Genomic DNA, 14,337 nt, shown 5'->3' on the forward strand with positions numbered 1-14,337 from the left:
GGCAGGCACTTGCAGAGCTGCAGCAGGTGAAGAGTTGTCGACATGTCGTCCAAAAGAGCCTCGGGGGTATGTGCAGGGACGGGAGGTTGGATGCTCCCAGAGAGGGGAGAGGGAGAAATATAGCTAAATAAGATGAAAATAGAAAAGAATGTCTCTGTATTTTATTTCTGTTTTCAGTGTTTAATTAAGGTGGGAGAGGCGGAGGGCTGAGGGAGATCGGACGCCTCCAGAGAGGGGAGAGGGAGAAATATAACAAAGTAAGATTAAATAGGAAAAACCTGTCTCCCTCTTTTATTTTACTTTCAGTGTTTAATCAAGGGTGGGGGATTGAGGTGGTGGAAGTTACTTTCTTTTGGGTGGGGGATTGAGGTGGTGGAAGTTACTTTCTTTTGATGAGTAATTGATGGCTATTTGTGACTAAGATTTGTTTATTTATTTATTTCAGGTTGAATTTTTTATTTGATTTGACTCATACAGCCAAACTAGTGTATCTACAGTACATTTGTTATTGCCAATAAAGGTTGTCAAGTTAAATGGCAAGTTGTTGTACGGTCATTTTGTACCTATGATACATTTGGGATGGGGGCCTCCAAATAAAATTTCGCTTAGGTCCCCAATTTGGTCAGGGGCAGCCCTGCTCAACGTGATACACACAGTAAGTGCTACTGTAATCACAGGGCTTCGGTCAGTGGCATTTATGTAACGTTACAGCTCAGCAAGATGTAAGTCAAAGGAGCTGTGAAAGAAGCTTTTTAGACAATTTAAAGTTGAAACTTTGGAACCAAACTGGTCCTGACTGCGTTAGGAGCAGCAGCAGAACTTACAATGGCGATCTAGCCAGGTTAAAAGAGAGCCACCTTTTAGTCTTACTTACTTACAGGGTGTAGCAGACTGTGATCAAGATAAAGGAAACTTTACTGAGCTGACATGAAGTGTGTTTCCAAAGTGCATTGCTCACTGAGGACCACTCCCTCTGTTCAGACACATTTCCTCAGTCTGACACTATTAAAAGCTTCATGGCTTCGTATAATTGCCAGCTTCCTGGGTGGCTCCATTATGTCTGTGTTTGCATTTAAATGTGTTGGACGTGACAGGAGGTCAAACTCTTTCTCCTCTAAAACAAACAGTTCTTGATCCAACAGAATAAATACAGTCAGGTGTGTCTGTTCAGACCTCCATCAGACCCACTACGTCCTGCTACCAACGCCATGCTCTGCTTCAGCCTCAGCTGCACACTGCGTGAGTACAGCGCAGTCTCACAACTGGAACAATGACTGTTTTGTTTGCATCTTTGAATCTAGATTAGATGAGATTTTGTCTTTCTTGTTGAAGAGAATGAGTACTTTCATTAAATCTGATTGTTACACACAGTATGAAATCTATCAGTGACAAATATAACATGCTGATGCTTTGCAGGTATAATGTTTACCATAGTCACCACCGTAGTTTAGCATTTGTTAAATCGCACTGAGCACAAAGTACAGCTGAGGGTGACGGGAATGTCATTAGTTCTGCAGGTATTAAATCATAAATCAAAGCGTTGATGAAACAATTTGGACCTGGTGATGGCGCTAGATGAAAAGTCAGAGAATCACCAAAGTCAGGAGGATTCATCCTCTGGGGAAACCCGTCATATTGTCATAGTTTCTATGTTGCTTCATGCCTCTGCTCTCCGGCCATGTTAACCTGCAGCTGTCTGCCTCCCTGTAAGCTTATTTGATCAATGGATCTCTGAAGTCTTCCTGTCTGCATACAGGTCCTTCCCCTGTTGCCTCTCATGACACATTGCTTCAGAGATTAAAATGTTTCAGACTGTTAGATAGATAGATAAATCCTTTATTCAATCAATCAATCAATCAATTTTATTTATAAAGCCCAATATCACAAATCACAATTTGCCTCACAGGGCTTTACAGCATACGACATCACTCTGTCCTTATGACCCTCGCAGTGGATAAGGAAAAACTCCCCAAAAAAACCCTTTAACAGGGAAAAAAAACGGTAGAAACCTCAGGAAGAGCAACTGAGGAGGGATCCCTCTTCCAGGACGGACAGACGTGCAATAGATGTCGTACAGAACAGATCAGCATAATAAATTATTGATCCCGAAGGAAATTCACTGTTGACATATTTCACAGGACACTGGTTGGATTTACATAGAGGGAAAAAAAAACAGTCTAACACACAGTTTGACAGTGATGTGTCTTTTTCAGTCTTGGCAGCGACCTTCCTCACAGCAGGTAAATATCTGAGGGGATGTACAATGTTTACACATTTTCTACATACATGCCCCCAACACACACCTTCATATCTGTCTCTTCAGGTGTTTCCACAGAGAGTGTTATCACCTGTGATGACGGCTTCAGTGTTCAACGCCTCAATTGTGGTAAAAATCAACACCAAAGTTTTCACAACGTGAATTTTACTGAATATTTTATGTCATTTTATGTTACTTCACACTCCTCCTCTCCACCTTAGAGGAGCATTTACTGCACCACGTTTGTCTGACAGCTTTAGTTAATTTCAAATGACAGTTTTTAATCCTCTTCCTGTCCAGTAAAAAGCATGTATCTCCAGATGTCTTGATGTTGAATGTCTGTGATAAACTGAAGGATGAAGTGTTCCTTTATGTGTTGAGAGCAAAATAAACTCTTTAAAAACCCTCTTGGATCAGCTGGAAAACTCGTCGCAAAGCTGAAAGCAGGCTGTTTTTTTACTTCATAGAGATGCATGGTTTTCCCAGGACAGCCACGCTACAAACATATGATGATCTTATAGAATATGATGCATCTCTGAGGGTAAAAATAACACATTAATGCAGCAGGAATAATAATCCAAAAACATCAGATGGCAAAGGAAAACATTTTACTGCAACATACATACTTTCATTTAAAGTACTTGAACTATGTTTTGCTAACACATGCTTTGACTTGAGTGAGGTTTTGAACGCAGTACTTTTTCTTGTAGTGGATATTTCAGTGTGCTGTTGTATCTTCACTGAAGGACTTTAATTCTTGTTCCATCACTTAAATAAATATTTCTGTTGCAGCTGCAATAATCCGTTTTCCCATTACAAATAAATGTAATAATGTGATTGAAACAAGCAGATTGAAATAAATCTATTAATGACAGATTGCGACAGTTTGTACAGTTCACCTGAATGATAAATACTGTGACTCTGTCTGTGACAGACGCCGGAGTGATCAGTGTGCAGGCAGCTCTGTATGGACGTGCAGACACTGAGACCTGCAGCGAAGGAAAACCTCCACAACAGCTTTCCAACACAAAGTGCTCTCAGCAGGGCGTCGTGGACGTCCTCAAGAAAAGGTACACACCCAAAAAAGTCTCAGATATTAGTCAGAGTTCCAACTGTATATAACTCACAGTATTCCTGTTTTGTACTGTCTGTTTTTTTGTTTTTGTTTTTGTTTTTTTTTACTGTAGGTGTGATGGAAAGAAAGTGTGTGAACTGAACACAAAAATCGTCCGGACTTCTGATCCCTGCAGAGGCATCTTTAAATATTTGGAGACCAACTACACCTGCTTCCCTGCGGGTCAGTCAGTCATTACTGTGTGTGACTAATATGAGACGGTCTAAACGTCCGCTCAGCCAGATTTTAAAACAGCAAAATCAGTCCACCAATCTGTTTTCAACATGGAGAGTAAATCTGTGCAAATGTTTTGCATTGAGTAAAAACTTTGGTGAACTTTGACACAAATTTGGACCATTGACAACATGTCAGACAGTGAATTTATTTTTATTTATTTTGTAATTAATTCATCTTCTCCATCTTTGATGGTAAGCAACCTGAGTTTTATGTACTATGCTGCCAGCAGAACCATGGAGGTATGTTCTTGCATCAGTTGCATACCTGCAATGCATCGTGGGTAGGGCTGGAACGATTAGTCGACTAATCGATGACTAATTGACTATTAAAATCATCTGTGACTATTTTAGTAGTCGACTAATCGGTTTGAATCATTTCTCATAGAAAAGTACTGTAAAAGTACCCCAAAATACTCTGTTATCTATACTATATTTGCAGCCTTACACACTCTCCCATGACGATGAACTAAAACCCTTTGGCCTGAGTACGAAACAAGACATTAGATGACATAATTTTGGGGTTTGGGAGAGACAGACCGACATTTTTTAACATTTTAACACATTTTTTGATAAAATGATCAGTCGACTAATCGAATAAATAATCGTCAGATTATTTGACAATGAAAATAATCGTTAGTTGCAGCCCTAATCGTGGGTGATACACATCTCTGGAGTGACCATCATTGTTGACTCACTCCCATCATTGTTGATATCACCAAGTTCACTTTCATGTTTCAGAAAAATGAAACAGCACTTATGATGGCAGCGGGGATTCCCCCGAGGGCAAGTGCCAAGGGAGAACACGATAAACAACCAATGAAATGTTGCCTGAGTCCGCGATCGCACAGAAAATATTTGATGCCACTAGTAAAAAACACTTCCTGGGCCTTTTTATTGTTGCCACCCATCACCTCCTTAACCTAACCTTTTTGTGTAACAATTTTCTTTTTTAATTTATCCTGCAGTAATCAGTGTGTAGTTGCTGCCATGTTGAGGCAGAGGGTACTGTCTGTAGCTCTGGTTGAGGGTGAGGGGCTGTCAGCAGATAAACAGAGATCTGTGTGGGTACATGAGACCCTAAAAAAGAGGCTGGATCATGGGGAGTACCACCAGTTGGTCCAGGAGCTTCTCCTCCATCATGGACGTTTACAGGCATATTTTAGGATGACTCAGGGGCAGTTTGACAACCTGCTGTCTATCACTGAGCCTAGTATAACAGATACGAATACTAACTACAGAGAGTCCATTGGTCCTGCCGAGCAACTGAGCACCACTAATTTCTCCTTCATTGTTTACCAACTGTAAAGTTGTTGTTGTGATGACCAGAAAAGCTGCCTCCAGCTGCTGAAAGGCTTTCTGTGCGACTGGGGCCTTAGATGAACTTTAACACACAAATTTGTACAGTACAGCAGCAAACTGTCTTGACAGCATTAACCTTTGAGAGTTCAAAATGGAGGACGCTATCAACAGAGATTTCTCACAGGTGTGGCCAGATGACGCCGCTTTCAATCTTGGGGTGGCGCACCAAAACCAATAGCCATAACTGGATTTCAGGAATTCTATTATACTGTTATAGATATGCTTCAAAGAATCGTATACTGATATACTTTGGTTCTTATTTTACAGTTAATGTTACTCATTATCTGAAGTGTGTAGACCAATATCAGTACAGTCAACATTCTGAGCTCCACAAAAGTCCTGTTTTAATGTGTTATGTAAGGGATAATGTATAATGAGCCGGTGAATATCCCGCTTATTACACGGCTAATTATCAGTTAAATAAATAATTTGAGACAGAATATTGATTAATTATACGGTTTTTATTGATTTATAAATTAAATCGGGAGGAGAGAAAAAAAACTGCCGGCAACGGCTGAATCTCCTTGTCAGGGCAGCGTCCCTAGCAACGCTGGGCTACATAGCAACGGTCATTACACAGTAATATCAGACCTCTGAATGCTGCGACTGACCAATCAGAATACAGCATTTAATAGAGCCGTGTAATAAGTATTTATACCCATTAAGTGATTCATTGTTCTTTAAATAGGTTGATTATCGTTAGTGTTTAGCTCACAAACTACAACTACAACTAAGTAGTTGGTGAACTACCCCTGTAAGTCATCACTATGTCTATGTCTATGTGGCTGTGGCACCAACTACTACGTAAAGACGTAAAGATAAATGCTGATGTGCCACTCCAACCTAATCGCCAGAATATATGTTGGCATTGTACATATCTGCAAACCAAGGATATGTTACATTTATTATGTTGTAGATACATTGAAACTTTATGTTTCAACAATGCTGTGGTTTATGTTTGGGTAAATTTAGATAGAAAAACACTTGGTTATGGTTAGGAAAAGATCCTGTTTGGCTTAAAATACCCAGTTTTGGGGGCACAATCCCCGCTGGAAAAGCAGCAATGTCTTGTTAAAAAAAAAAAACACTATCCCCGCCAACAGGTTGCTCTTAAACCCCCATGTATGGAGCCTAAGAGGCATCCAGAAACCTAGAAAAGACTTGCTAAAACACAGCTGTGTTTGTTGTTTTTATGTCTCAGTGTTCTGCAGCTTGGCAAGCATCTTGCCTTATATACTACATCATTTTAGAAACGCTGATAGTACACAAATGAAACACGGTAAATGTAACATGTTTGTGGTTTGTTCGTATTATGTCTAATCAGATTATGTTATTTCGGCAGTTCACCTTGTTATATGTGAGCACACTTCGGCACTCCTACATTGTGGTAAGATTAATTTTGTATAATTATATTTTCATTGTATTTCAACACTCAGTTAAATGTGTATCTGCTCATATTTTCTCCTTCCCTTTGAATTCTTCCAACTCGTTGTCCTATTTTTCTCAGATGTAGGTCAGGTCATATTTGTGTACGGTACTGATTATGGACGCCGTGACCGAACAACATGCTCCCACCAACGACCTGCCTCTCAGGTCCAACAGATCGACTGCTCAAGTCCAACTAGAAAAGTGGCTGAAAGGTACAGCTTCATTCGTTGTTGATTTGGACTCCAAGTTGAGGATTGTGGAAATCAAAATCATGGTTCTCATTAACTTACAACCTACAACCTGACAACAGCTGCACTGATTTATGATGCAGTTAGCCTACCATCCACATACAGTGGTGAAGGAAGTATTCCGATCCTTTACTTAAGTGAAAGTACTAATATCACATGGTAAAAATATAGTTACAAATTGAAAATGTTACTTCAGTAAAAATAAGATTTATCAGAAAAATGTACTTAAATGCAGAAAAAAAAAATCTGGAACCAAGAAAATTAAAAGTTTAATTTATCACAGTTAGTCAACTGTTTTCAGTCGACTGATAAATTGACTGATTGTTCAGCTCCACTTGCATAAACTTTTGAGTAGGTTAATTCATGTCAAAACATATTTTAGAACCTCTTCATATGTTTTATATGAAAAAATCTTAATTTGTAAAATAACTAAAACTGTAAGATAAATGTAGCTGAAAAAAAAAGTAAAAAAACAACAACAACACATTATTTCCCTCTGAGATGTTCTGAAGTAGAAATCTGAGTGAAAAGAAGATGTACAAGTACCTCAAATCTGAACAAGAACAGTACTTCAGTAAATGTACTTAGTTACCTTCCACCACTGCCCAGATTTCATAAACCTCAGCCCACATCATTTAAGCCTGTATTCACCCACATCATTCTGCATCCACAGCTGTAATGGGAAAAACAGTTGTATTATCAGAGCAAGCAACTCAGTGTTTGGAGACCCCTGTGTCGGCACTTACAAGTACCTGGAGGTGGCTTACAGCTGTCAATGTAAGTACCTCAAAGGCCCTGTTGGGCTGTTTCACTATGCTGAGGCTACTCTGTGGTACTAAGAAGATAATGGTTAAAAAAAGAAACAGTAATACAGAAAACGTTTTACATAATGTTGTAAGCAAACTACTGTGCTGCAAAAAAATAAAATAAAATAAAAGAAAGAGAAGAAAAGGCAGTCTTACATTTTGGGTTTGAATCTGTGAATTCAAAAGCATCCAGGCATTTAGTGAGGCCACATTTGTATTTAAAGGGGAACAACAATTTTAGCAGATGGGTAACAATTATTAAACAGTTTATAAGGAAGTAATATTAGTGAGATGTTTTCTAAATCCACTTGAATTATCATTCTAACATGAATGTTATCTGACATTTTGCAGATCCTGTCTGAACATATTGGAATCACAGTAATATCACAATGTTCTCTAGATGAGGAAGATTGACACCCAGTCAACAAAATGTCTCAAGTGCAGTTAAACTAATCAAGTTTCATTTAACTGGGTTGAACTGTATTGATTTTGTTTCATATATTATTGTTGTGATGCATTTTTTCACCTTATGTAATGCACTCTGAATCACTCTGTGATGGAAATTGTAAAACAAATAAATTAATATGCATTAAAATATAAATATGGTATATTTTCATGTGGTTTAGTATTATATGTGTAACAAGTGTGATTCAACCCAAATGCAGCACTCTGTGACAGTTGGTAATGACCTTTATATATACACAGGGTAACAGGAACATGAGCTGACAGTTCATTCTTTGGGCTCAGAGCCCACACACAGTCTCTGGGTTCAGGAGCCAGGGAATGGACTGGGCCGAACTCCGAAGGGAAACGAAGAAGTGCGTCCTTGGACCCGAACAATTCAGTCTGCTAGCAGGGAGAGGTAACAAAGAGCGGCTTACTGATGACGTGGTTGAGAAAGGGAGGGGTCCAGAACCAAAAGAGCAGTCCAGCAAAGCAGCAGAGCCGATGAGGGATGAGCAGCAAAAGTAGTGGAAGACACACACACACACACACACACACACACACACACAAGGCAGCATGTGGTGTCTCACAGCAGATAACTGACAAGCAAGTGGGAACACTCACGCTGAAATGTCGTGGCAGGAAAACACCACACAGCCACAGGCAGGTGGATACCAGAGACGCTGAGGCAGAACTCGTGGTCAGGGACAGATGGCTGGTGAGTGTACCGGGAAACAGATGATGTAGACAGGTCAGAGGCTGGCAGGGTTGGAAACAGGAGATCAGGCAGGTAAGAAGTGCTGGAAATTCTTGCATGTGGGTGAAGAACAGTCTGGCAACGAGTGTGTGTCCTGGAGAGGCAGGTGAGTGGAACGGGGGGATCAGGTGGGAGTGGCTGGCAGGTTGAGTGTACAAACACAGAGAGAGCAGGGGAGCGGAATGCAGACTATGACAATATGATTAAACAATGGAATCTGCTTATACCTATAGTCAAACAAAAAAAAAAAAAAAAAAAGTGTTGGTACTATGTCCTAAATGAGTCAAAGTCATATTAAAGTATGTCATGAAATTGTCATAGTATAGCATGTCAAAAATTGTCATGAATTTGTCATATTATAACATGTCTAAAATTGTCATAGTATGTCAAAAATGATAAATGTATAGTATGTCAAAATTTGTAATAGTTTAGTATGTCAAAAAATTATCAGAAAATTGTTTTAGTATACTATGTCATAAACCACCATAGTATAGTAAGTAAAAAATTGTCATAGTATAGTATGTCAAAAAGATATAAATATGTGGAAAAAATTGTCATAATAAGTGAAAAAACGGTCCTAGTATAGGATGTCCAAAAATTATAATACTACAGTATGTCAAATTGTCATAAAATAACCTACTATGGTAGCCTATATCAAAAAATTGCCATAGTAATACTATACTAAATTCTCATAGTAATACTATAGCAATTTTTTTGACATACTATAACATGAGAATTTCATGACATTTTTTTTGACATTCTATACTATGATAGTATAGAATGTCAAAAAATGTTGATAAAATTGTCATGATATAGTATTTCAAAAAGTTGTCATAGTATAATATTTTTTAAAAATTGTCATAATATAGTATGTCAAAAATTGTCATAAAATTGTCATAGTATAGCATGTCAAAAAATTTGCATAGTACAGTATGTCAAAAAATTGTAAATGTATAGAATGTCAAAGAATTGCCATAGTATGCCAAAAAACTATCATAGTATAGTATGTTGAAAAATTGTCATAACATAGTGTGTCCATAAATTGTCACAGTATAGTATGTTGAAATAGTATAGTATGTGGACAAATTGTCATAGTATAGTATGTCAAAAAGACTGTCCTAATATAGTATGTCGAAAAATTGTCACAGTATGGTATGTTGAAATTGTCATAGCATAGTATGTCAAAAAAGACTGTCCGAGTATAGTATGTTGAAAAATTGTCATAGTACAGTATGTCAAAAAATTGTCATAGTACAGTATGTCGAAAAACTATCATAGTATAGTATGTCAAAAAAAATGGACATTGTATACTGTGTCATAAATTGTTAAAGTAAAGAATGTCAAAGAATTGCCATAGTATGTCAAAAAAGACTGTCCTAGTATAGTATGTTGAAAAATTGTCATAGTATAGTATGCCAGAAAATTGTCATAGTAAAGTATGTCAAAATATTGTCATAGTACAGTATGTCGAAAAATTGTCATACAACAAAAACAACTGCCTCAGTATAGTATGTTGAAAATCTGTCATAAAATTGTCATAATGTAATGTATGCCGAACAATTGTCATAGTATAGAATGTCAAAAGGATTCATAAAAATGTCTTAGTATAGTAAGTCGAAAAATTGTCATGTACAGTATGTCAAAAAATTGTCATAGTATACCATGTCGAAAAATTGTCATAGTATAGTATGTCAAAAAATTGTCATAGTAAAGCACGTCGAAAAATTGTCATATTACAGTATGTTGAAAAATTGTCATAGTATAGTATGTTGAAAATGTTGTAATATGGTATGTCGAAAAATTGTCATAGAATTTTTGTAACATGTCAAATCAACTGTCCTAGTACTCTGTCGAAAATTTGTCATAGTATAGAATGTAAAAAAAATCATGAAACTGTCATAGTATAGCATGTCAAAAATTGTCATAGTACTGTATGTTGAAATTGTGGTAGTGTAGAATGTCAAAAAATTGTCATAGCATAGTATGTCAAAAATATGTCATAGTACAGTTTTTTGAAATTGTCGTAGTACAGTATGTCTAAAAATTGTCATAGTACAGTATGTCAAAAATTTGTCATAGGATAGTATGTTGAAAATTGTCATAGTATAGTATGTCGAAAAATTGTCATAGTATAGTATGTTGAAATTGTCATAGGTTAGTATGTTGAACAATTGTCATAGTATAGCATGTTGAAAAACTGTCATAGTAGAGCATGTCAAAAATATGTCAAAGTATAGCATGTCAAAAAATTGTCATAAAATTGTCATAACATGTCAAATCAACTGTCCTAATACTGTATGTTGAAAAATTGTGACAGTATAGAATGTAAAAAAATTGTCATAGTACAGTATGTCAAAAAAGTTGTCATAGTATACTGTGTTGAAAAGTTGTCATAGTATACCATGTCAATTCAACTGTCATAGTATGTCGAAAAATTATCATAGCATAGTATGTTGAAAAGGTGTCATAGTATAGTATGTCGAAAAATTGTCATAGTATAGTGTGTCTAAAAATTTTCATAGTATAGCATGTTGAAATTGTCATACTTTAGTACGTCTAAAAATTGTCAGGTTACTATGTCAAAAAAATTGTCAACTCTCCTAGTACTGTATGTTTTAACATTGTCATAGTGTAGTATGTCAAAAATATGTCATAGTACAGTATGTTGAAAAATTTTAATAGTATAGTATGTTAAAAAATTATCACAGTATAGTATGTCGAAATTGTAGTACAGTATATCAAAAAACACTGTCCTAGTATAGTTAAGCGAAATATTGTCATAGTATAGCATGGCGAAAACTTATCACAGTATGATATGTTGAAATTGTTGAAGTATAGTATGTCCAAAAATTGTCATAGTATAGTTTGTTGAAAAATTGTAATAGTATAGTATGTTGAAATTGTCATAATTTAATGTGTTGAAAAAATTGTCATAGTACACTGTGAAAAAAATTGTCATAAAATTGTCATGTCAAATCAACTGCCCTAGTACTGTATGTCGAAAAATTGTCATAGTATAGAATGTAAAAAAAGTCATAAAATTGTCATAGTATAGAATGCGGAGAAATTGTCATAGTATAGCATGTTAAAAGATTTTCACAGTACAGCATGTCGAAAATTTGTCATAGTATAGTATGTCGAAAATTGTCATAGTATAGTATGTTGAAATTGTCATGGTATAGTATGTCGAAAAATTATGACAGTGTAGTATGTCTAAATTTTGGTAGTATAGCATGTCAAAAAACACTGTCCTAGTATAGTATGTCGAAAAATTGTCATAGTATAGTATGCCAAAAAAATTGTCCTCGTAAAGTATGTCGAAAAATTATCACAGTATAGTATATTGAAATTGTTGTAGTATAGTATGTCATAGTATAGAATGTCAAAAAATAGTCACAGTATAGTATGTTGAAATTGTAGTATAGTATGTCAAAAAATTGTCACAGTATAGTATGTCGAAATTGTTGTAGTATAGTATGTTGAAATTGTCATAATTTAGTATGTCGAAAAATTGTCATAGTATAGTATGTTGAAATTTTCATAATTTAGTATGTGGAAAAATTGTCATAAAATTGTCATATCAGATCAACTGTCCTAGTACTGTATGTCGCAAAATTGTCATACTACTGAATGTAAAAAAAAAGTCATAAAATTGTCATAGTATAGTATGTTGAAATTGTCATAGGTTAGTATGTCGAACAATTGTCATAGTATAGCATGTTGAAAAACTGTCATAGTAGAGCATGTCAAAAATATGTCATAGTAAAGCATGTCGAAAAATTGTCATAGTATAGTATGTCCAAAAATTGTCATAGTACAGTATGTCCAAAAATTGTCCTCGTATAGTATATCGAAAAATTACCACAGAATAGTATGTTGAAATTGTTGTAGTACAGTATGTCAAAAAATTATCATAGTATCGGAAGTCGAAATTGTCGTAGTATAGTATGTCTGAAAATTTTCCTTGTATATTATGTCAAGAAATTATCACAGTATAGTATTTCGAAATTGTTGTAGTAAAGTATGTCGAAAAACACTGTCCTTGTATAGTATGTTGATAAATTGTCATAGTATAGAATGTCGAAATTGTCTTACCAATGTATGTCGAAAAACTGTCATAGTATAGTATGTGAAAAAATTATTACAGTATAGTATATTGAAATTGTTGTAGTATAGTTTGTCGAAAAACATTGTCTTAGTATAGTATGTTGAAAAATTGTCATAGTATAATATGTCGAAAAATTGTTATAGTAAAGTATGTCGAAATACACTGTCCTAGTATACTATGTCAAAAGTGTCGCAGTATTGTATGTCAAAAAATTGTCATTGTATAGCATTTCAAAAATATGTCATGGTATAGCATGTCGATAAATTGTCATAGTATAGTCTGTCGAAAAATTGCCCTCGTATAGTATGTCGAAAAATTATCACAGTATACTGTGTCCAAATTGTTGTAGTATAGTATGTTGAAAAATTGTCATAGTATAGTATGTTGAAATTGTCATAATTTAGTATGTCGAAAAATTGTCATATTGTATTATGTCGAAAAATTGTCATATTATAGTATGTTGAAAATGTCGTAGTATTGTATGTCGAGAAACCCTGTCCTAGTATAGTATGTCAAAAAATTGTCATAGTACAGTATGTTGAAAAATACTGTCCTAGTATAGTATGTCGAAAAATTGTCATACTATAGCATGTCAATAATATGTCATAGTATAGTATGTGAAAATTGTTGTAAAATGTCATAACATGTTCAAACAACTCTCATAGTCCAGTATGTCAAAAATTTGTCATAGGATGGTATGTTGAAAAATTGTCATAGTATAGTATGTCAAAAAAAATCATAAAATTGTCATAGTATATGTTGAAATTGTCTTAATTTAGTATGTCGTAAAATTGTCGTAGTATAGCATGTCGAAAAATTGTCATAGTATAGTATGTCGAAAATTGCCATAGTATAGTATGTCAAAAAATTGGCTTCATATAGTATGTCGAAAAATTATCACAGTATAGTATGTCAAAATTGTTGCAGTATAGTATGTCGAAAAATTGTCATAGTATATTATGTTGAAAAATTGTCATAGTATAGTCTGTCGAAAAATTGTCATAGTATAGTATGTCGAAAAATTGTCATAGTATAGTATGTCGGAAAATTGTCATATTGTAGTATGTCGAAAAATTGTCATAGTATAGTATGTCGAAAAACTGTCATAGTATACTGTCAAAAAAATTGTCATAAAATTGTCATAACATGTCAAATCAAGTGCTGTACTGTATATACAGTATAGTATATTGAAACATTATCACAGTATAGTATGTCAAAATCTTTGTAGTATGGTATGTCGAAAAACACTGTCCTAGTATAGTATGTCGAAAATTGTCATAGTATAGCATGTCGAAAAATTGCCCTCGTATAGCATGTCGAAAAACTATCACAGTATAGTATGTCGATAAATTGTCATATTGTAGCATGTCAAAAAATTGTCACAGTATAGTATGTCGAAAAATTGTCATATTGTAGCATGTCAAAGAAATTGTCATAACTTGTCAGATCAACTGTTGTACTGTATATACAGTATAGTATATCGAAAAATTATCACAGTATAGTATGTCGAAATCTTTGTAGTATGGTATGTCGAAAAACACTGTCCTAGTATAGTATGTCAAAAATTATCATAGTATAGC

The 14,337-nt window shown here is 35.2% G+C and overlaps 2 protein-coding genes across 2 annotated transcripts in view; one reads left to right on the forward strand and one right to left on the reverse strand.

The window, feature by feature from the left end:
- The window catches only part of LOC126402364 (galactose-specific lectin nattectin-like), a 9,358-nt gene extending 8,148 nt beyond the window's left edge, over positions 1–1,210 (reverse strand). The window contains exon 1 of the mRNA XM_050064265.1: positions 1,174–1,210. Within this exon, the coding sequence (XP_049920222.1) occupies positions 1,174–1,210 (37 nt within the window). The remainder of the gene's footprint in view (positions 1–1,173) is intronic.
- LOC126403009 (L-rhamnose-binding lectin SML-like) overlaps positions 1–7,989 on the forward strand; it is a 65,327-nt gene extending 57,338 nt beyond the window's left edge. The window contains exons 3-11 of the mRNA XM_050065400.1: positions 1,143–1,239; positions 2,214–2,240; positions 2,324–2,386; positions 3,192–3,327; positions 3,445–3,554; positions 6,309–6,353; positions 6,474–6,606; positions 7,316–7,419; positions 7,800–7,989. Of these exons, the coding sequence (XP_049921357.1) occupies positions 1,209–1,239; positions 2,214–2,240; positions 2,324–2,386; positions 3,192–3,327; positions 3,445–3,554; positions 6,309–6,353; positions 6,474–6,606; positions 7,316–7,419; positions 7,800–7,810 (660 nt within the window). The 5' untranslated portion in view covers positions 1,143–1,208 and the 3' untranslated portion in view covers positions 7,811–7,989. The remainder of the gene's footprint in view (positions 1–1,142; positions 1,240–2,213; positions 2,241–2,323; positions 2,387–3,191; positions 3,328–3,444; positions 3,555–6,308; positions 6,354–6,473; positions 6,607–7,315; positions 7,420–7,799) is intronic.
- Positions 7,990–14,337: the final 6,348 nt, after the last annotated feature.

Source organism: Epinephelus moara, chromosome 16, assembly GCF_006386435.1.
Source record: "Epinephelus moara isolate mb chromosome 16, YSFRI_EMoa_1.0, whole genome shotgun sequence".
In the NCBI taxonomy this organism is placed as follows: domain Eukaryota; kingdom Metazoa; phylum Chordata; class Actinopteri; order Perciformes; family Serranidae; genus Epinephelus; species Epinephelus moara.